The sequence below is a fragment of the Chiloscyllium plagiosum genome, unplaced genomic scaffold, assembly GCF_037043375.1.
Source record: "Chiloscyllium plagiosum isolate Xiang-an unplaced genomic scaffold, Cpla_swu_hap1 HiC_scaffold_5, whole genome shotgun sequence".
Classification (NCBI taxonomy): domain Eukaryota; kingdom Metazoa; phylum Chordata; class Chondrichthyes; order Orectolobiformes; family Hemiscylliidae; genus Chiloscyllium; species Chiloscyllium plagiosum.
The window spans coordinates 114,078,050-114,101,630 of record NW_028270143.1 but is presented as its reverse complement, the minus strand read 5'-3'; the positions used below and the strand labels follow the sequence as shown (position 1 = coordinate 114,101,630).

Genomic DNA, 23,581 nt, shown 5'->3' with positions numbered 1-23,581 from the left:
GCACCAGAGGATTGGAAATAAACTACCGATGTGACACCCCTAATGAAAAAAAAATGAAGGAGGCAGAAAATGGGTATTTGAAGGCCAATTAACCAAACATCTATTGTTGGAATCAATTTTTACAGAAGTAATAGCAGCATATTTGGAAAATCATAATGTCATCAAGCAGTGTCAACATAGCTCATGAAAGGAAAATCACGTCTGACTAATTTATTATAGTTTTTTTTTGCATAAGTTTCAACCTGGGTAGGTGGAGGGGAATCAGTAGTATTCAGACTTCCAGAAGGCATTCCAAAAGGTTATTTACAGGTGGGCAACTTGTGAGCAGTGAGGTGCCATGGGGATCAGTGCTGTGAACACAACTGTTTACAATATATTTAATATATTAATGACAAGGGAACTGAAGCAAATGTACTGTAGCCAGTTTTGTAGACAATACAAAAATAGGTGCAAAAGTAGATTGTGAGTGGAATACAAACAATTTACAGAGATATTGATAGCTTAAGTAAGTGGGCCAGAATTGACAAATGGAGTATAATGTGAGAAAATGTGAAGTTGTTTATTTTGAAAGAGAGAACAAAAGAGCAAAATGATTTAAATGGAAAAATAACTGCAGAAAGCTGCAACATAAAAGGACTGAGGGGTACTTGTGCATGAAACACAGAAAGCTAGCATCCAGGCTCAGCTTAAGGGGCTTGGAGTATAAGAGTAGGGAAGTCTTACTGCAAATTTACAAGGCGCTGGTGGGTTTACATCTTGAGTACTGTAAGCCGAACTCTTTTTGGTCTTCTTCTTTAAGGAAAGATGTCATTTCATTGGAGACAGTTCAGAGAAGATTCACAGGGATGATCCCCAGTATGGAGTAAAGGTTAAACAGGCTGTGCTCTACTCACTGGAGTTTAGAAGAATGAGAGATGATCTTATTGTAACTTATTGCATTCTTAAGGAGCTTGAAAAATGCTGAGAGGATGTTTCCCCTCATAGGAGAGCTAGGACCAGAGGACATAGTCTCAGACTAAAGGTGTGCCACTTTAAGACTGAGATAAAGACAAATTTCCTCTTTCCAATAATTGTGAGTCTTTGGAAGTCCTTGCCAAAGAGAACTGTGGGGCAGAGCTCTTGTGTATCTTTCAGGCTGAGTTAGATAAATGAATAGGCAAATCAAAGGTTACAGGATAAAAACAGGAAAGTGGACGTGAGGAATGTCTGATCAGTCATGATCTTATTGAATGGTAGAGCCAACTTGAGATCTAAATGGCCTATTCTTGTTCCAATTTCTTAAGATCTTTTAGTCTTAAGTTGGTGGTGAACTGCCTTCTTGAACTGCTGCTGTCCATTTGATGGAGGGGGACCCACAATGCCAGTGGGTAGGACCTTCTAGTGTTTTGACCCAACAACACTGACCCAGTAACATTGAAAGAAAGGCAATATCTTTCCAAATCATGATGATCAGTGATATTCCCATGTATCTGCTGCCCTTATGCTACTACAGTTTGGTGACCATGGGTTTGGAAGGTGCTGACCAAGGAGCCTTGTGGAATTTGTAACTTGAGCACATGGCTGCTACTGAGTGTCAGTGGTGGATGCTTGTGGATGTGGTGACAATTAAATTGACTGTTTTGTCCTGGATGGCGTCAAGCCTCTTCAGTGATATTGGAGTTGCTGCTGTGCATAATGTATATTGTACATGCTGCAGCCAAATTGACCTGTTCTCATCCCTACAGTATGTTCGTAGTTTCACCAGTTAAGGTTCTGATAAATGGTAATTCACAGATGTTTGATAATGGGGGATTTAACAATGTTAATCTGATTGAATGGCGAGGAAAATTGGAAAGACTGTCTGACCAAGAGATAGCTATTGCCTGGCACTTGTGCAACCTGAATGTTATTTGCCATTTCTTAGTTCATGGTCATTGTCAAAGTCTTGTTGGTTAGGCAGATGAAGTTGCTGCTATCTGGGGCGTCATGAATGGCCCTGAACTCAATACAGTCATCAGGAAACATCTACATTTCTCTCCATATGATGGAAGGAAGATCATTGATGAAGATTTTTTATTTGTTGGAGGCCAGTCATCTCAGCTCCAGGACATCTCTGCAGGAGTTCCTCAGGGTAGTGTCCCAGGCCCAACCACCTTCACTTGCTTTATCATTGACCTTCCCTCCATCATAAGGTCAGATGTGCAAATGTTTGCCAATGATTGTACAATGTTCAGCATATTCATGACTCCTCAGAGAGTGAAGCAGCCCATGTTCAAATGATACAAGATCTGGACAATATCAAGTAACATTCACGCCACACAAATATGACCATCTCCAATAAAAAAACAGTCTAACCACCAACCCTTGATTTCAATTATCCAATTTACCATCACTCAATCCTCACTATCAACTTGATGGGGATTACCATTGACCAGAAATACTTTTCGTCAGTATTCACTTAGGAACAGGACATTGTTGCCGATGTAAATACTGAGTCACAATTAAGTAGAATGAATGGCTTTGAGGTATGTAGGGAAGAGGTTTTGGAAATTCTGGAAAGGGTGAAAATAGATAAGTCCCCTGGGCCTGATGGCACTTATCCTAGGATTCTCTGGGAAGCAAGGGAAGAGATTGCAGAGCCATTGGCCTTGATTTTTATGTCCTCGTTGTCTACAGGAGTAGTGCCAGAAGACTGGAGGCTAGCAAATGTGGTTCCCTTGTTCAAGAAGGGGAGTAGGGATAACCCTAGTAACTATAGGCCGGTGAGTCTCACTTCTGTTGTGGGCAAAGTCTTAGAGAGAATTGTAAGGGATAGGATTTATGAACATCTGGATAGGAATAATGTGATCAAGGATAGTCAGCATGGTTTTGTGAAGGGCAGGTCGTGCCTCACAAACCTTATTGAATTCTTTGAGAAGGTGACTAAGGAGGTGGACGAGGGTAAAGCGGTAGATGTGGTGTATATGGATTTTAGTAAGGTGTTTGATAAGATTCCCCATGGTAGGCTACTGCAAAAAATACGGAGGTATGGCATTGAGGGTGAGTTGGAGGTTTGGATTAGGAATTGGCTGGCTGGAAGAAGACAGAGGGTAGTAGTTGATGGTAAAGGTTCATCTTGGAGTGTCGTTACTAGCGGTGTTCCGCAAGGATCTGTTTTGGGACCATTGCTGTTTGTCATTTTTATAAATGACCTGGAGGAGGGGCTAGAAGGTTGGGTGAGCAAGTTTGCGGATGATACGAAAGTCGGAGGAGTTGTTGACAGTGAGGAAGGATGTGGCAGGTTACAGCGGGATATAGATAAGCTGCAGAACTGGGCAGAAAGGTGGCAAATGGAGTTCAATGTAGCTCAGTGTGAGGTGATTCACTTTGGTAAGAGTAACAAAAATATGGGGTACTGGGCTGATGGTCGGATACTTGGTAGTGTGGATGAGCAGAGGGATCTTGGTGTCCATGTACACAGATCTCTGAAAGTTGCCACCCAGGTAGATAGTGCGGTGAAGAAGGCATATGGCGTACTGGCTTTTATTGGTAGAGGAATTGAGTTCCGGAGTCCTGAGGTCATGTTGCAGTTGTATAAGACTCTGGTGCAGCCGCACCTGGAGTATTGTGTGCAGTTTTGGTCGCCATACTATAGGAAGGATGTGGAGGCACTGGAACGGGTGCAGAGGAGGTTTACCAGGATGTTGCCTGGTATGGTAGGAAGATCGTATGAGAAAAGGCTGAGGCACTTGGGGTTGTTTTCATTGGAGAAAAGAAGGTTTGGGGTGACTTGATAGAGGCGTACAAGATGATTAGGGGTTTAGATAGGGTTGACCATGCAAACCTTTTTCCATGTATGAAGTCAGCTATTATGAGGGGGCATAGCTTTAAATTAAGGGGTGGTAGGTATAGGACAGATGTTAGGGGTAGATTCTTTACTCAGCGAGTCGTGAGTTCATGGAATGCACTGCCAGTAGCAGTGGTGGACTCTCCCTCTTTATGGGCATTTAAGCGGGCATTGGATAGGCATATGGAGGATAGTGGGCTAGTGTAGGTTAGGTGGACTTGGATCGGTGCAACATCGAGGGCCAAAGGGCCTGTACTGCGCTGTATTGTTCTATGTTCTATGTTCTATAAAACTCAACTGGACTTGTCATATAAACTCAGTGGCTACAAGAGCAGGTCAGAAGCTAAGAATACTGTGGTCATTAACTCACCTGATGAGCCCCCAAAGCCTATCCACCATTTACGCAAGTCAGGAGTGGGATGGAATACTCCTCACTTCGCTGGATGGGTGAAGCTCCAACCATACTCAAATGGCTTGGCACATTCAGAACAAAACAACCCACTTGATTGGCACCACATCCACAAATATGCACTCCCTCCACCACTTACTCAATAGCAGCAGTGTGTATTATCTGAGAGATTCACTGCAGAAATTCACCAAAGATCCTTGGACAGCATCTTCCAAAGTCACAGGCACTTCCATCTTGAAGGACAAGGGCAGCAGATGTATGGGAATGCCACCATCTTCAAGTTCCCCTCCAAGCAACTCCCCATCCTGACTTGGAAATGTATCACCATTCCTTCACTGTCGTTGGGTCAAAATCATGAAATTCTCTCCCTGACAACATTTTGGGTCAACCCACAGCAGGTGGACCGCAGCAATTCAAGAAGGCAGCTCACCACCACCTTATTAATGGCACCTAGGAACAGGCAACAAATGCTGGCCCACACACTAGTCCCACGAATGAATGAATTAAAAACACTGAAGCTGGTTGGGTTGTGTATACAACCTTATTAGACACTCCTGTGTTAATGTCCCATGGTTGAAGTAATTGGTCTGCAACAATCACAAACCACCTTCCTTTGGACTATGTGTGACTCCAACCAGTGGAGTGTTTTGATTTGATTCCCACTGACTTCTCCTGAACATGTGAAATGGGAGAAAGAGAGGCCGTTTGGCCCCTCGAGCCTGCTCTCCATTTTAAAAAGGTGATGGCAGATTGGTTTGTGTTTTGAATACCATATTCCCCATCTATACCTGATAACCTTGGACTCCCGTGACTGTCAGGAATCTATTTACTGCAGCCATAACAATACCTAATGACCTCGTCTTCACAGCTTTCTGAGGCAATTTGTTCACAACTCTCCGAAACAAATAATTCCTGATTTCTGTACCAAATGTGTGAGTCCTTATCTTAAAACAATGTCCCTTAATAAGAAGAAGCATCCTTTTCATGTCCTTCTTTTCAAGATCATTCAGGATCAGGATTTACATAAAGTTGCCTTTCACTTTTCTAAACTCCAGTGGAACCAATACAAACAATCCTCATAAGGTAAGATTTGGAGGTGCCAACCACCTGATGAAGGAGCAGCACTTTGAAAGCTCGTGCTTCCAAATAAACCTGTTGGACTATAACATGGTGCTGTGTGATTTTTAACCACATAAGACAACCCACTCGTTTCAGGTATCAATCCAGTAAACATCCTCAGAACCACCTCCACTACCATTCCCTTCCTTAAATAAAGAGACCAAAAGTTAATGTCAGTGTTACGCACAATTGGTCAAATGTTGTCGTGATGTCAAGGGCATCAATGTCGCCTCGTTTCTGGAATTCGGTCCGTGTACATGGTGGTTTCGAGCGTGTAATGGGGTCAGAAGCTGAGTGCAGGTACCTAAGCTGAGCACCAGCAAGCAAGTTATTGGCGAATAAATGCCGTTTGATAAAATGGTTAACAATACATTCCATAAATGGCCATATTTGCTTTGTTTAGCAGTTCGTGGACAGAGCATAGCTGGGCAATTTTCCACATTGTTGGGTAGATGCAATTGTTGAAATTTTATGGATAGTTTAAGAACCCAACTCCATTATAGGTGAGACGTTATCAGGTACCATAGTCATTGCTGTATCTGACATACTCAGTAATTAAGTAATGTTACATTGAGTGAATTAAATTGGCTGAAGAATAATGATTGTCAGAATCTTAGGAAATGTATCTTTTGGCATTTTTGCCTTAAGATGGTTGTAAACATTTCAGGTTTGTCTTTTGCACCCACCTGATGATCTCCACTACGACTGAGGATAGGAATGCTTATGGAGCCACCTCCTGGTCTTGTCTGTTGTTTCTGCTGCCATAAGTGACTGTAGAACTTTGATCTGATTCATTTGCTAAGGAGTTGCTTAGCTCTGTCTGTAACGTGCTGTTTCTGCTGCTTATCATACCTATGATACGTGTTATAAATTCATCAGGTTGGGACTCATTTACCTAGTGCTTCTACTGGCATGTTTTTCCATACACCCCAGTGATTCTCTTGTTCACCAAGCTTGATTGAAAGGTTGAGTGGACCTTTGGTTTATAGATTATGGTGGAATGTAATTCTGTTGGTGATAGTCAACACGCACCTCTGCAGTTGTCTAATATTAAATTTCATGATCTAAGTGGATCATTCCTTTCAACGATCCATGCAGGCACAATGGGCTAAATGGCTTTCACTGTGCTGCATAATTATGTAGAAATTAACACAAGACATTCCATGCAACAACAATGTTATAATTTTAGCTGTTTCGATCTCAATTTGTTTCCAATTAGCTTCACAAAATGAGCTTTACCTGTCGTGTCGATTTTTGACATAAACATTAGCTGGATACTGTTCATTTAAAGATTAGCCAACTTTGCTAATGTACTTGCACCTCATAGTACCAAATAAAAGCTCACCAAGCAGGTGATAGAGGAGGAGAAAGACTGAGGAAAAGGCAATTGGAAAACAAAATGGGATTTCTTCATCATAAGTCCATTGGCATGATTCATGGATTTGTTGCTGCTCAAGATTGTGACACTCAGCAATCATTTCATAGAACCATAGAAGGTCTATACTGTGGAAACAGGCCATTTAGCCCAACAAGTCCAACACAATCCTCCGAAGAGTATCCCACCAAGATCCATTACCGTACCCTATTACTCTATATTTCCCCTGACTAATGCACCTGTCCTACACATCCCAGAAAACTATGGGAAATTTAGCTTGGCTAATTCACCTAACCTGCACATTTTTGGACTGTGGGAGGAAACCCAAGCAGACACGGGGAGCATGTGCAATCTCATTTGTTAGTATTCCTATGACACTTTAAGGAAAAATGAAGTTTGATCTTTATTATCAGTCACAGCTTTGATTGCGTTCGATATATGTCCTGAAAATTTCACAATGCAGCGGTTAACATACCAAGTTGCTATGAAATTTATTTTTCTGCTATTTCACAGTAGACATTAACCCTTTGACAATAAGTGAGTTATGACCTTCTAATGCAATGGACCTGATGAAAGCTTCTTCCATTATTATTGCAGTACATCATCAACTTCATAGTTTTCTATTATATGATTTTAAATCTCACCTTGACATTTGTTTATAATTTCTGAAAGGTAAAACCTCATTTCGAAGTAATGTCCTATATTTTAGCGTAATATTACAATTTGATTATTTAACCACAAAGTTGCAAAATAGCCTTTTCCTATTTTCCAATGTAAAGTGACTGGCTAGCTCAGCACGTGGTTAGCACTGCTGCTTCACAGTGTCAGAGACCGGGGTTCAATTCCCGCCTCAGGCGACTGACTGTGTGGAGTTTGCACATTCTTCCCATGTCTGCGTGGGTTTCCTCCGGGTGCTCCGGTTTCCTCCCACAGTCCAAAAATGTGCAGGTTAGGTGAATTGGCCAAGCTAAATTGCTCGTAGTGTTAGGTGAAGGAGTAAATATAGGGGAGTGGGTATGGGTGGGTTGTGCTTCGGGGTGTGGACTTGTTGGGCTGAAGGGCCTGTTTCCACACTGTAAGTAATCTAATGGTGTCAATACTCAGACAAGAAAGAAGCGCCTCACATTATTGCAGAAAACTGTGAACAGTACAAGATACAAATTATACAAAACAAGACATGAGAAAGGCAATATTTGGCCTATTAGAGGGATTGATGAATTTCATTCAGCGTTGCTTACAAATCTGGCAACATCATCCCAACTTGCTCAGCTGAGAGAATGTTTTAACAGCTCCTGCTCATATTTTATTCCGTGCAAGTGAATTTAGGGGAGTTAACTGTCAACTGGCAATTCCTACATTACATGCTCAACATAGCATCTACTTAGCATTTCCCACAAGATATGGCTGCGTTGCCAAGATGTTTTCTTTATTATTTCAAAGGAAATGGGATCAGGACAAAGCTGTCTGTTCACATTGTGTTAGTTGCTGACTGACTTTCTCAGTAATGATTATAGCGTTCTTAATTCAACGTCATCAATTCCATAAAGAATCTGTGGTAATGAAATCATGCCATCCATTAAAAGATCTTCTATTACATTCAGATATGTCACATTGTTAAGAGAGGGTAGTATCTGAAGCATTGAAATCAGATTCTGTCAAAAAAATTGCCTTTAAAGCTCTGTTCATCGGGTGGCACGGTGGCTGAGTGGTTAGCACTGCTGCCTCACAGTGCTAGGGACCTTGGTCCTATTCCACCCTTGGTAACTGTCAGTGTCGAATTTGCACATTCTCCCCGTGTCTGCATGGGTTTCCTCTGGGTGCTTTGGTTTCTTCCCACAGTCCAAAAATGTGCAGCTTAAATGGACTGGCCATGCTAAATTGCCCATAGGGTCCAGGGTTATGTAAGGTAGTTGGATTAGCAATGGGAAATGCAGGGTTATAGGCTGGAGAGGTGGGTCTGGGTCGGATGTTGTTCAGATTGTTGGTGTGGACTCGATAGGCCAAATGGCATGCTTCCACACTGTAGGGGTTCGATTAATTGATTTTGAATTATTTTTGAAAGAATGAAGTTAATGAAAACACATTTCAGCATTCTCATAATCAAGAATATATTGATCCCTGCCAGGTTTGAGGCATTGATCTCTGTATTGGCAATGTTGCCCAGTTACAATGCTCTATTATTCAAGATTTTTATTCTGAATTCTATATTCACTAAAGCATTTTTTTCTCAGTCTAAATGTCTCCACAGTTTCAGGTAACAATAGCTTTAAAGAACCATTTTTGCTACATTAGTGGTGCTGCAATTGTTTTCATGATAAAAATAACTAATCCCTGCTTTTCCTTCATGTTGCTTTTACAGCAGATCAATACTCAAAATAGCAGTGTGATTTGTGATTTAGTTATTTTGAAATCCAATTAACCTGTAGGTTGTCTCAATGTCTCTTAAATTACACTTTTGTTTTGTATTTCTAATTACTATTACAAACTGCAGTCAATATTGTCTATAAGAAAATACTGATTCTGTCTTTGTTAGTTCATAGCACGTCAACCTTATGCATGTTTAATTGTCAGCTCTCCAACTTAAACTTACAGCTGTTACTCTGATCCTTTTAGTGATCAAGGACTCCTCAGTTTTGGAATGTGAATGTTTTGCAATGTATTCCCTGAGTTACATTATCTTACAGCATGTAAAATCTGGGGCCACAAGATCTGGGGTTAAAGTCACACATGTGTGTGTGTAGAAAATTAGACCGATTAGTTTCATTATAAATACTGATGTCTGAGGTGGTGAAGTGGCTCGATTGTTATCTACACACATAGGTTTATACTTTGGGATATGGATTGTAATCTCACCACAAAAGCTGATGGAATTTAAAATTCTACTCTTTCCCTTCTCTCAAAGAATTGTGAGTCTGTGAAATTCACTACACCAGAATGCAGTGGACACTGGATAAAATTAAGGTGGAGATAGTCAGATCTTTAATTAGTAATGGTTATTAAGAGTGGGCAGGAAAGTAGAGTTGAGACGGCGATAAGATCAGCAATGATTGTGTTGAATGAATCCCGAGAGGCATAGACAAGGTGAATATTCAAGGTCTTTTCCCTACGGTAGAGGAGTCTAAAACTAAAGGTTTAAGGTGAGAGGGGAAGATTTAAAAGGGACATGAGGGGCAACTTGTTGACATAGAGAGTGGTACATACGTTGAACGATGGGTCAAACGCAGTCAGTTTAAGAAACCTGGTGACCACGGTTGAGTTGGGCCACAAAGCCTATTTCCACGCTGCATGACTATTAATTGATGAACAGTAGAGCAGGTTTGAGGGGATAAATTGTCTACTCCTGCTCCTGAATCTTATGTTCATCTTTGCATAAATATTAAGGGCTCTTGGGGTCATTTGGTTTTGTCCCTATCTCTAAGTCAAAAATTCTGGGTCCAAGTTCCAGATTCCCACGAGGTGTGTCATCATGTATCCAACAGCATGAATGCAATTTATTTCCTATTCCTTCCCTCAGCATTTATGTTTTCATAATCCCAGGAGAACAACTAGAGATACAACAACTACCTGAGAAGCTGTTAAATGCTAGAGGTTTGAAATTGATATTGATTGGACAAGAGTATTGAAGCAAAAGGTAACTGATAGACTCCTGGCTATGTTTCCCTCTCAAGCTCAGTATATAAAAGAATGGTTAAAACTCTACCAATGCCTGAATCTGAGCTGGATAAATATCAAATTTCACAAAGTCACGATTGTCCAGTTGGCCCTTCGCTATAGAGAGATTAATATCTCAACCAGTCAAGTGTTGGGAAGCATAATATGAACATGTTCTTCGATCGCTTGCATGAAATTAACTCAAGTTGACTGGAACTGCTATACCTTAACCCGTGACCATGCAAAGTAGAAACTTCTTTGCAAAACTGCACATACCCAGATGTTTATTAATTGAGATATTTTTCAAGTGTTTCTGCAGGGAGATGGTGATGTAGTGGTATTGTCCTCGGATTCATTGCCTATGTTCTAGGGACATGGACTCGACTCTCATCATGGCAGAATGTGAAGTTTCAGATGATGAAAGTCTGGATTAGATGCCCTCCAATCTGTTGCTGTCCAAAACCCATCTGGTTCACTAAAATTCTTTGAGGATGGAAATCTGCCATCCTTGTCTGGCTTACATATGACTCCAGAGCAAAGTGGTTGAATTTGAACTGGTCCTGCAAGTAGTATTTAGGGCAATAAATACCGGGCCAGCCAATATTGCCACAAATAAATTTAATTTAAAAAGTCAAAACATTATCTGCAGTATTGTCCTGATTATTGACCCAACATACTCCTGGCTCCTTCAATCCCTAACTCAGGTACAGGCAGCCTCTCTGAGAAGCTGCCTCTTGCTGAAATACTTTGGCTATAATGCACAGTACAAAAGTCATTGGAAAGTGGTGCAACACATGAGCAAGTTTCTTGTGCTTTAAGGGTAGGATCAGCAAAAGTTATTTGTTGCATCAGGTCACATGTTTGTCAGTAGAACAGAAGGAAACTGATGCATTTGTTTGCTGCATGAACAACGGTTGAGAAATATGCCAAGTGACTTAAATGTTTACCAACCAATTGTTTGGTTGACTAATGAGATTAAGTAACTGCAGTGATAAATTACATTTCCATTATTTAATCCTTTTTCTTGTGAATTAAAACAGGGGCAAGGAGTTGCTGGTATTCCTTGAGAGTTTAATCCAATCCAGTGTTCTTTGTATCATTCAGAAGTAAAATGAAGGAGAGACTTTCTTAGCTAACATGATTATGAAAATTTGCTATTGGCACCAAACCAGCAAGTGGATATTTTCTTTGCCTTGTTGTAAAATACCCAAGGCTAAGATTGATTTTAGATTCTAAGGATACCGTGAGATACAGGGACAAAGTGGTAATGGGGGCAGATTTGGAGCATAAGGGTGAAGTGAAATTTTTGTTTAAGTTCAGAAAGAGGGTCCTAAATTCTGTTTGGTAAAGGTGTCACCATAAGGAATGCGCCAGTTGACACCAAAACCTTTGTTTCATTAATAAAGATGTAATTCTTGGACATGTTCTTACCTGTTTGCAAAGGTCAGGTCTGTGTGTATGGACTATATGTAGCTTCAAGCAAGTGCAAGTCTAAGAGCATTTCTATGTGATGTGATAATGTCAATGGATTAACAATCAAGAACATCAGGCTAATGTTATGGGTCTGAATCCTGCCATGGCAGATGGTGAAATTTGATTTCAATAAAAGTCTGTAATAAAAAGTCTTAGCCAAATGGTTGTTTGTTATAAAATAAAATCTGGTTCTCTAATGCCCTTTAGGGAAGTTAAAATGCCAACATTGCCTGGTCTAGCATGGTACTCCCAATGGTTTATGAATACTTATTGCAAGTACATTATGTTCTTTAGTGTAATTTTTTAAAGAACCGATCCATGATATTTGGCATAATTCAATTGCTTGTATTTGAAACAAGCTAATTGAAGTTGATAGCTAGGAGTTTTTAAAATATGCACTCATGAATATAGCACAAGTATTGTACAGGCTGAAAATATCTACTATCCATTTTTGATATTTTCTTCCAGATATAGAAGTAAGTGAAATCATCATAGTCCCAGAAGACCATCCCTTATTAAATAGAGATGACTGGTGTTGAGTTTATCCAGAGGGTCACAGTACCTTTGGTGCACAGACGGTCACAGCACCCATTCCTGATGAAGGACTTATGCTGAAACATGGACTCTCCTATGCTGCCTGACCTGCTGTGCTTTTTCAGCACCACACTTTTCAGCTCTGATCTCCAGCATCTGCAGTCCTCACTTCCTCCTCCATGGTAGTCTCAGCTCATGCAAGCCAATTAGCTCAGTTGATTGGAAGACTGGCTTGCAGTACAGAAGTGACTCCAACAGCCCAGATTCACACTGTCTGAGGTGACCTCTATGATCCCACCCTTTACTTGAGATGAGGTGAGCCTCAGGTGAAACCCCACCAGTCATCTCTCTCTCCAATGGAGGGGTAAGATGATAGCGACTTTACCTTGTATGTTCTATGTACCCCAGACCCCAGGTGAGGTAAGGTGAGAAACTAAATCTCACAGGTCAAACAGAAGCATTTCGCCATTGGTGATGAAAAGGCAATCCCACTCGTGAAATGCTGCTTTTGAAATAAATTCCTTTTCGGACAATGTTGCAACTTGCGGCATTGACCGGTCCTGCACACACTCTGTTTTAACCGGGCCGAGTGGCCGTGCAATTTCACGTTCCAGTTGTTATCATTATTCCTAAATGTTAAATCGAAGGGACTCAATTTAGCGAAATGTTCCTGTCAGCCCTAGGGGTGAGTGAGTGTTCCTTGCGCTGATGTCAGTGAACTTAGTCCCGGTATGTTGTCAAAAAAACCTCATAAGACCTTTTGGTAAGTAGTGGATATTTGGCTGTTGTTCAGGTCACTATTTATCACTCAACAAATGTCGCTTAAGAATAGAAACCTGTGAAAGTTTCCCAAATTGACTGTTGCACTTTATAGCACACATCGGGACCATACTTGCACTCTCCACTGACTGTAAAACACGTCGGGACTCGCTGCGGGCATGATCAGGCGCTAGATAAATGTAAACCTTTCCCCTCTGTTTGGGAGTATCTGCTTCCAGTGCGGGTTACCTGCATTCTCAAATTGGGAATGAGGACAGTATTGTGTGTTCGTGCTGAGGTGGGGAAGCGCGGTGACAGGACAATGGCAATCTCTCTCTCTCTCTCTCTGTCGGCGGTACCTGCTTTGTCCAATATATCCACAGAGGGGTGCTGCAGCCTTAACACACCAAAAATTCAACACTCTCTCCTTCGCATCCGCTCAACGGGAGGGGGCGAGATGCTGAGCCGAACTGGGGAGGCAGTGCAAAACCCCTCGCCTTGTTGGTGGTGGTCCATCGCAGCTTTGTGGGGTTTTTTTTCCCCCTGAGGGGCACTGTAGCAGCTGAAACCGATTTCTCTTCATCTGCAAACACACACACACACGCACACCATACTCCCTGTCTGATTCACCCTGAACCCCCCATCTGCATCTGCTCCCCATCGCTGTGGGAGCCTGTCCGGCTGAGATTCTGCACCCCATTCCCCGAGTTTGGAACAGCTTGCGGGGAGGTCAGGAATAAATCGGGATTAAGTTGTTTTGGTGGATTCCTTCCTCGTCAGTTCCGGCTGTTTGTCCTTTCTGTGTGTGTGTGTGTGTGTTCACCATTGGGAGCGGTGGGTCAGGTGTAGCCTCTATCTGTGTGTGTGTGTGTCTGAGAGACAGAGGGGATATTGGAAACGCAGGGACAGGACTGTCGCTGATGTAGTGAGACTGGAACAGCCTCCAGCCCCTTCCCCCTCCGAGCAGAGGGAGAGCCAGGAAGGCAGCGTGTCCTGAATGCAGTATTCGCCCGGCTGAACCCCTCCTCCTGATGCCAGTGCAACCCAGGAGTGATCGCACCAGCTCTAAAGGAGATGTTCTAACTGCATGTCGATTCACAGCCGGCGGGGTTGTCGAGGACGCCTGATCCACCCCTTCTAGAGCGGATAGGCCTCTCCCTCCCTCACATCAGGACATATCTCTGTCTCCCTGTATTCCAGCCACCTCCCCCAAACCCCCCCTCACTCTCTCCCGGTGGACCCTGTACGACCGGCGTCTGCGCCGAAGTTCGTGCCGTAGTCTCCAGAGCTGACTTTGTGATGGCTTCGCTGTATCAGAGGATCACGGGGCAGATCAACACCTCCAGATCTTACCCAGCTCCCGCCGAGGCCAGTCACCTTCTCGGTGGCCAGTGCAATGATGAAGACAACGGAGGGAAAACTGCACGGTCCCTGGAAGACAACCGAGCCCGGTACCATTACCAGCACAGAGCTGACTGTGAGGACGATGATGTAAGATGATCATTACCTGTTCCTTATCTGTTTGGCTTCACGTACCGTGTGTGTGTATGGCTGATCAGTGTATGCACACCTGCGTGCGTATATGCATCTGTGTGTGTGGCTATGTCAGCATATGTACACCTGTGTGTATGTGTGACTGTGTCAGTGTATATATACACCTGTGTATGTGGCTGTGTGTGTATTTCCACTTGTGTGTTTGAATGACTATGTCAGTGTACCTGCACCTGTGTGTTTGGCTGTGTCAGTGTACCTGCACCTGTGTGTTTGGCTGTGTCAGTGCATTGGCACTTGTATGTGTGTGGCTGTGCCAGGATATATGTATACCCGTGTGTATGCACCTGCGTGTGACTGTCAGTATAAATGCACCTGTGTGTGTGGCTATGTCAGTGTAGATGCATCCGTGTTTGTACTTGTGTGCATGTGCACCTCTGTGTATATGGCTATGTCAGTGTATCTGCACCTGTGTGTGTATATGCACCTTTGTGTGTGTGTGTATGGCTATGTTAGTGTGTATGCACCTGTGTGTGTGTGTACCTGTGTGTATGAACTTGTGTGTGTATGACTATGTCAGTGTGTATGCACCTGTGTGTGTATGACTATGTCAGTGTGTATGCATTGTGTGTGTACCTGTGTGTATGAACCTTTGTGTATAAGACTATGTCAGTGTGTATGCACCTATGTGTATATGAACCTGTGCGTATATGACTATATCAGTGTGTGTGTACCTGTGTGTATGAACCTGTGTGTATATGACTATGTCAGTGTGTATGCACCTGTGTGTGTACCTGTGTGTATGAACCTGTGTGTATATGACTATGTCAGTGTGTATGCACCTGTGCGTATATGACTATATCAGTGTGTATGCACCTGTGTGTATGAACCTGTGTGTATATGACTATGTCAGTGTGTATGCACCTGTGTGTGTACCTGTGTGTATGAACCTGTGTGTATATGACTATGTCAGTGTGTATGCACCTGTGCGTATATGACTATATCAGTGTGTATGCACCTGTGTGTATGAACCTGTGCGTATATGACTATATCAGTGTGTATGCACCTGTGTGTGTATGAACCTGTGCGTATATGACTATATCAGTGTGTATGCACCTGTGTGTATGAACCTGTGCGTATATGGCTATGTCAGTGTATGTGCATCTGTGTGTATGCACCTGTGTGTACAGTATATGACTGTGTCAGTGTATACGCACCTGTGTATATGTCAGTATATGTACATGTGTGTTCGCCCCTCCTGTGCGCCTTTCTGTCTTTATCTGCTTCATTTGAACCTCTCGGGCCTCTTTCCCCCCAAATCGCTGTCTCGTTCAATCTCAGCAAGTTAACCAGGTGTCAAGTTGCTCTTAAGTTTTCTATTCAATGACAAACTGCGTGTTTTGTTCGCTCGGCGATATATTTATAGACGGTAGGATTACAATCCATGTTATGTTTCTGTTGTTGCAAAAGACAATCCTTCGTCCTGGCTGGAAGTGTGTATGCGGGGGGGGGGGGGGGGGGGTAGTGAGGGGACCCCTCCCGTACAAAGTAGAGCTCAGTTAGACATTTGAATGCAGTGGACGCCGGCCGCTGAGGATCTGTGGGGAAAAAATGATGCTTGGCTTCGCTGGAAGAAATCGGGAACCGTTTAAAAAGTTGTATTTACATATCACCTTGGCAACCCAGGCATCTTTAAGAGTTCTGGCCTGATCCCTGATCAGTGCAGGAGTGAAAGCTCCTGGATTGATTTTCTGATTATTTTAGTGGCGTTAGTCTGTAAAATAGTTGGGAGGAATCGAGCCACCAGCCCGCCAGCGGCTGCTGCTGCCGATATTATTAGGGGTTTGAGCTGTTCCTGAAGGATGCGCGACAAATGCTATTTGCTGCTCGTTGTGTTGCTGTCGATGGGATCGTTAAGATGCAGGATTCGCTTTGGCTGGGTCCCTTCTAACCAAAACAAAAGGCATTTCACACAGAATCTATTCAGCTTTCTCTTAAATACTTTCTCGCACAGTAAACTGTATGATGGTCGAATGAACTCTGAACACGGGACAGATGCTTACAATCCCCCTGGCCTGGTGTTAAGTAACATTTACACCATCAAGAAGTTAATGTTTGTCCAGATCTTTCTCCCCCCTCGGAAAATAGGTCACACTATTTTATGGCAGCCTTTACATTTTATTTTTCTCCTCTGGATTTCTTTTGAAAAAAATCTATTTAACGAAAGCAGCCTGACTGAGATCTAAATTCGAGATTGAGAGTGAAGAGCAGAGATCTGCTGAGCTTGATATGGTCCATCAGTCGCTGTCTCAGCGGCGTTGGGTCTGGGGCGGGGGTGGGGGGTGGTTAATCGTGGCCTTTTAGACAACCGCTTGTTGGATCTTGACAAATAAGTTCATTACATTTTCTTTTCAGTGACGTCGCTGCACACGGCCGTGTTTCCATGAAATATTTAAGTTGCGTTCAGATGAATCTCTTGAAAGTGTGATCAATCATTCTGGGACAGCACATTGTTGGGAATGTTTGGATCCCCTTGGGCTCTCTCGTCTGTTACATTCTCGATTTTTTTTTTAAAAAAAGAGACTGGTCCCCGGGGTGTTGTCAGACGTCTGCCGAGCTTCTGTAACCTTTCCTGTTTCTGACATTTTTTTTTAACTTTTCGAATCGGTGCTGCGTTCAGCTCAGGACTCAAGGTTAAATTGTGAGACCCCAGCATTGGGCAGGGGTAACATCTTTCGCGCGAAAGGATTGCAGTCTTGAAATCAGTTAGGTGTCTCTTTTTACCCCATTAGCAGCACTTGCTTTATAATCTTGTTTGAGTTGTTGTTTGGGCGGACTAAGGTTCATTTATACCGCCGGTACATTCAGAGGGAGCAGTTATTGACTGTACGTCAATCCCCCGGGGAAGCTGGTGGGAGCTGTTGACCTCGAACGCCTCTCTCAGTAACCAACACATATGCGAATGACAGGAACAGGGACAGAACTGACCGCGGTAAAACCAAAACAGCATTACCCTGCCAAGAACAACGAACAAAAGCCAAGTTTTTGTGCGAGAATCAGAGATTGCTGGAAAAGCTCATCAGGTCTAGCAGCATCTGTGGAGAGAAATCAGAGTTGGTGTTTCGACCCGACTCTGATTTCTCTCCGCAGATGCTGCCAGACCTGCTGAGCTCTTCAAGCAATCTCTGATTTTGTTTCTGGTTTACAGCATCCGCAATTTTTTATTCTTTTTTTATTAACTTTGTAATTTAGCCACTTTTACCAAGAGATTGGGAGGTTAAAACAGAGTTAAAATGTACTTTCATTTAGAATTTTGGGAGTACAGGCTTAAAGAATACAAGTGTAAGTTGAATAGTTCAGTCAGTGTGATTTGAAGTTTTCTTTGCAACTTCTGGTAATAGCAGATAAGGGCCGTTAGTGTCATGAGCAGTAGAGATGCTCGGAAGTAGGGGCTTTGATCAGTAAGTTTGCAGACAGTATGAAAATTGGTGTGGCAGTAAATGGTGAAGAAGATAGCCTTAGATTACTGGAGGATAGAGACCGGCTGGTCAGGTGAGCTGATCAGTGTTCAATGGAATTCAATCCAATAAGTGAAACTTCTGGCACTTGGGCAGAACAAACAGGAGGAGGGAATACACGATGAACAGTTTCACCCTGGGACGGTCAGAGGGACCTTGGTGTGCATCAGGACAGCTGCATAGAGTGGTTAAGAAGACATATGGCATAGAATTTAAGAGCAGGGAGGTCATGGGGAATTGTGTACACGGTGGTTAGGCCGCAGCTAGAGTATTGTGTGCAGCTCAGGAATGCACATTACAGGAGGGATGTGACAGCGCTGGAGGGGATGCAGAGGAGATTTACCAGGATGTTGCCTAAGCTAGGGAGTTTCAGTTATGAAGAGAAGATTGGATAGATTGGAGTTGGTTTTTTTAAGAGACGAGGAGACTGAGAGGGGGGAATGATTGAGATCTGTAAAATTAGGAGGGACGCGGCTAAGGTAGACAGGAAAAAAACCTTTCCCCTTGATGGAGGTTTAAATGATGGCAAAGGGTGGGGGAGGGGTTGTTGTGCATAAATATAAGGGAAGGGCAGGAGGTTTAGAGAGGATGTGAGGGTTTGCTTTTCCACCTACAGGGTGGTGGGAGTCTGGAACTCAGTACCTGTAAGAGTGGAAGAGGCAGAAACTCTCTCAATATTAGTAAAGTATTTAGATGTGCACTTGCAATGCCAAAGGTTACAAGATATTTGAGGTTATGGGCCAAGTGCTGGAAAATGCAATGAGGATAGTTTGGTGGTTATTTTGACTAGCACAGGCACAAAGGACTATAGATCTCTATGATTACTGATGACACTAAGTAATCCTGGTCTTCGGATAGAAAGCTGCTGCAGTCTGGCTTCATCTTATTGGAACTCAATTCTCATTTAACAATTGCATTGTAATTCATTATTCAATCAGTGCGACCTGTAAAATATGGATAGCATACCATTTAAAGATTTTCCTACAGTTTCATTGTCTTGTTGACCAGTATCAGCTGTAGGCCATAGTCTAAACTGAAAAAAAAAGTATAATTGTAAATTGTAATGGTGGCTGCAAGTTAAATTAGCAAAGCTGCAGTTGTAATCAGGTACTGCCACTAGCTGCAGAGTCAATAATTACATCCGCTTTAGGACACGAATTAGTACAGCAAGTTGTATTTCTAGAACTGCTTTACTATTGTAACATACCCACAGTTACTTCACAAAAGACCTATGAACAAAATTTAATACTGATCACAAGGGAATACTGTTGTAAATGACAAAATGCTTGGTGAAACAGGTAGGATTTAGGAACCACCGCAAGTGACAAAAGCAGTGACAGAGCAGAGAGGAGATTTTAACAAGAGAATTCTAAACCTTAGGGCCTCAGCAGCTAAAGCTGAGATTGCCAAAGCTGAAACAATTAAAACGGAGGTAGCTCAAGGACAGAATTGTCAGAGGTAAACAAGCAGGAGGCTGGAAGAACACAGCAGGCCAGGCAGCATGGGGGGGTTGGAAGAACACAGCAGGCCAGGCAGCATGGGGGGCTCGAAGAACACAGCAAACCAAGCAGCATGGGGGGCTCGAAGAACACAGCAAGCCAGACAGCATCAGAAGGTGGAGAAGTCAGTGTTTTCGGTGTTTCAAGTTATACCTGAAATGTTGACTTTTCCACCTCCTGATGCTGCCTGGCTTGCTGTGCTCTTCCAGCCTCCTGCTTGTCTACCTTGGATTCCAACATCTGCAATTTTTTTGTCTCTAACTAACAATTATCAGAGAGCAGATATTTTGTAAAATTGTAGGGCTCGAGTAAGTTACAGGGATAAGGATGGTCAAGGGTAGGGAGGCATTTGAAAAAAAGGTGGGAATTACGCAATGGTGGTATCTCTTCACCAGATGTCAGTGTAGGTCAATGAGTAGGATTGAAGGGTGAACAGGACATGAAATGAGTTAGGACATGGAGTGCATTAGGATATGAGCAGCAGACGTTGAGATGACTTCAAGCATAAGAAGAGTAAAACATAGCAGTTGACTCAGATTGCATTGGAATAATCAAGGCTCATGGTGTCAAAGGCATGGCTGAGGTTTTCAGCAGAACATGAGCTGGTTCAAGGTAAGGTTAGGGAATCTTATTGAGGTGGAAATAATCAGCCTTAACTGATCATGGAGTCAAATATGACACCAACTTGGCCGATACAATTACCAGGGACAATGTTTGTAATTGGATAACACAGAAGCGTTCCAGGTCGTCCCTTGTGTTTGTATTTTGTTTTGAATTTGACATCTTCACTCTTTTGGCTGGTTGTCAGGGATGACAATGTTTCAGAATATGTATTCAGAATACCATCATGATTTATTTTAATTAAGAAGTCCCCTAAGAATAATGTTCAGGAATATACTTGATATGCTTGTGTCCAATTAAAATAATTCATGATAATTCATTTGCTTCATAAAGCCCAGTTAGACTTTCAAGGTCTGCTCAAATAAAGGACAGTTGGCTGTAATTTTGGAACACGGAATTCACATTTGAATAGAGAGACTCTACTCTAAACACTTCCAGAATGAATTAAAGTGCAGGCGAGATAATCAATTTGATGCAAGTTATATTATAAGTCATTGATACTTCGGCAGTTGATCACCTTTATTGGACACTAAGATTAAATTGCAGCTTGAACTCAGTCTCTCTGGCTGTTTGTTTAATTATAGGAACTATTCCAGGATATTTATTAAGTGTTAATTTGGTTGCTGTGCCACTGCCAGATGTCATCATGCTTCAAGAGCTTGGTGTCCAATGTGCTTCAAAACACTCTTGATGGTGACACATAAAATATTGCATGTATGTTTATGCTGGTTGTAACATTTCCTGGGAATCAACTATTATTTTATTTTTAAGTTACTATGTGTTAACAATATCATAGAATCCCAAAAGTGTGGAACCAGGCCATTTAGCCCATCAAGTCCACACTGACCTTGTAAAGAGCATCCTGCCCAGACCCACCCCACTCCAGCCTATAGCCCTGCATTTCCCTTGGCTAATCCACCTAGTCAGCACATCCCTAGACACTATGGGCAATTTAGCATGGCCAATCCAACTAACCTGCATGTGTTTGGATTGTGGGAAAAAAACCTGAGCACTTGGAGGAAACCTGCACAGACACTGGGAGAATGTGCAAACCCCACACAGTTGCCTGAAGGTGGAATCAAACCTGAGTCCCTGATGCTGTTAAGCAGCAAAGCTAACCATTGAGCCATCGTACTGCCAAGATTATGTCAGAGTTATTGGTCTATGTTCTATGAATCAACAACTCTATTTAATGTTATTGATGTTATTACAGAATGGTGGATCATTCTCGCAAACGATTAACTGTACATTACAGAGGGAGGGGATGTCACCGTATTAATGTCACCAAACGAGTAACCCAGAGGCTGTGGAGATACAAGTTCAAGTACAGGTTTCAGTTCAATTGATAAACCTGAATAAAGAAAAAGAATATTTTTGAGAACAACAGACCTTGTTGAACCTGAAGAGGATAGGTGTGGAGAAGTTGTTTCCTGTCCCATCGAAGACAGATGTGAGGTTTTTTTTCCTCATGGAGGGTCACGAGTTTTTGGAACCTCCTTCCTCAAAACATGGTGGAATCAGAGTATTTGAATCTTTTAAGGCAAAGGCAGATTGATTCTTGACAAGCAAGATAGGAGGAAATGTTGAGTCAGTCATGATCTTATTGAATGACAGAGCAGGCTGGAGTGTTGGAGTGGACTCCTTCTAACTTGCTCAGGAATATTTTTTGATGACAAATCATGGTTCAGATACCTTTTATAAATGAACCACAAAACTGTTTCTCCTGTGTACTGCCAGTATGGACCAGTTTTTTACAATTGGGATTGGGATTTAATTATGAAATGAGACAAACAGGTAGCCTCACTCTCTTCCATTATTCACATGATACTTTGATTTAATTGCTACTTTTAAATAATTTCCAGATCTGTTTTTGCTACAAAAACCTTGCATGTCTTTGCACTGCCTAAGTCCTAAGTTCTGGAATTCCCTCTTTAAGCACCTCTATCTCTCATTTCACCATTAAAACATGCCTTTAAAACCTACCTCTTTGACCAAACTTACATTCACAACTCATAATATCTCCTTGTGCAGATAGATGTAAAATTCTCTTTAACAAATGTTCCTGTGAAGTGCCCTGGGATATCACTGCTGTCAAGGTACCATTACATATTCACCAACAGACTATTTCTATTTTTGCTTTCAGTATTGGCATTGGAAAAGTCTAACGCTACTTAAAAATATCTTGCATCAAAGAAATGATGTCTGTGATGAGCAGTAGAAACATGAAGTGATGATGTGCCTTACAGAAATTAAACTAGACACTTGACAATAAAATAAAGAGGGATATAGATAGAGTTCATGACAATCGTCTTTTCCCGAGGATGGGGGATTTCAAGATTGGGGGCACATTTTAAGGTGAGAGGAGAGAGATTTAAAAAGGATATGAGGGGCAAATCTTTCACACAGAGTGTGGTTTGCATGTGGAATGAAACTCTGAGGAAGTGATGGATGTGGACACAATTACAATGTTTAAAAGACAATCGGATAAGTACATGAATAGGAAAGATTTGGAGTGGTATGGGCGAGAAGTAAGCAGGTGGGATTATGTTCAGCACAGACTGGCTGGACCAGAGTCTGTTTCCATGCTGTATGGCTCAATGACTATGACACTCTGACAATGTTGGGAAATTAGTTATAGCAACTCACTTAAGATGGTAGATTTAATCACCTTTGTAAATAATTTGTTCTCTGTATCCAGTATTTTCCACTTGGAACATTCAGTAGTTCATTGAGTTGCCGCTGAGCTCTGGAAAGTATCTTTTACAGGTGATGAACATATTGAATCGATGCTATCACAATGAGTAATCCAGTGACTTTACTTTGGTTCATTGGCGAGAAAATTTTAAAAATGACATTGTGACCAAAATTCATGGCCTCTACTTGTAGCATTGGAGCAGTGCCAACATTCCTACCCAAAGTAAATAAAAGCATAGCAGATCTTATTTTGTCATAATAAAGGAATTAAAAAGTTACTTAAGCTTCTAAAAATTGTTTTTTCTAACCTGCCAAACGGATCTTTTAGCATAATAAGCAAACATCAAGAAGTAATTGAAAATAACCAGTGCAGGGGAGAGTCATATAATGCAATTGCAAATGCCACTGTAGTCAATATTATACTTGCAGAGCTGAGAAAAGTGAGCAACAGTTTATTTGGTTTGATATGCACAACACAGTGCATAGCTTTCATCCTTCTTCTATGGCCACAGAACAGGCAGATGAAGTGGGCATATCTGGAAAACCCACTAAACAGGATCATGACCTTTGAGTTTTGGAGCTGGGACATCATGTTAAGATTGTGCAGGATGTTGGTGAGGCCTCTTCTGGAAT

At 42.2% G+C, this 23,581-nt stretch overlaps 1 protein-coding gene across 3 annotated transcripts in view; it reads left to right on the top strand.

The window, feature by feature from the left end:
- The window catches only part of dpp6a (dipeptidyl-peptidase 6a), a 1,528,415-nt gene that overhangs the window by 312,771 nt on the left and 1,192,063 nt on the right, over positions 1-23,581 (top strand). Inside the window, exon 1 of one of the 3 annotated variants that reach the window (XM_043690724.2) lies at positions 13,664-14,616. The exons of the other annotated variants lie outside the window; for them this stretch is intronic. Coding sequence (XP_043546659.2) covers positions 14,425-14,616 — 192 coding nt within the window. The 5' untranslated portion in view covers positions 13,664-14,424. Of the gene's footprint in view, positions 1-13,663; positions 14,617-23,581 lie in introns of those variants that run through there. 3 annotated transcript variants of the gene reach the window in all.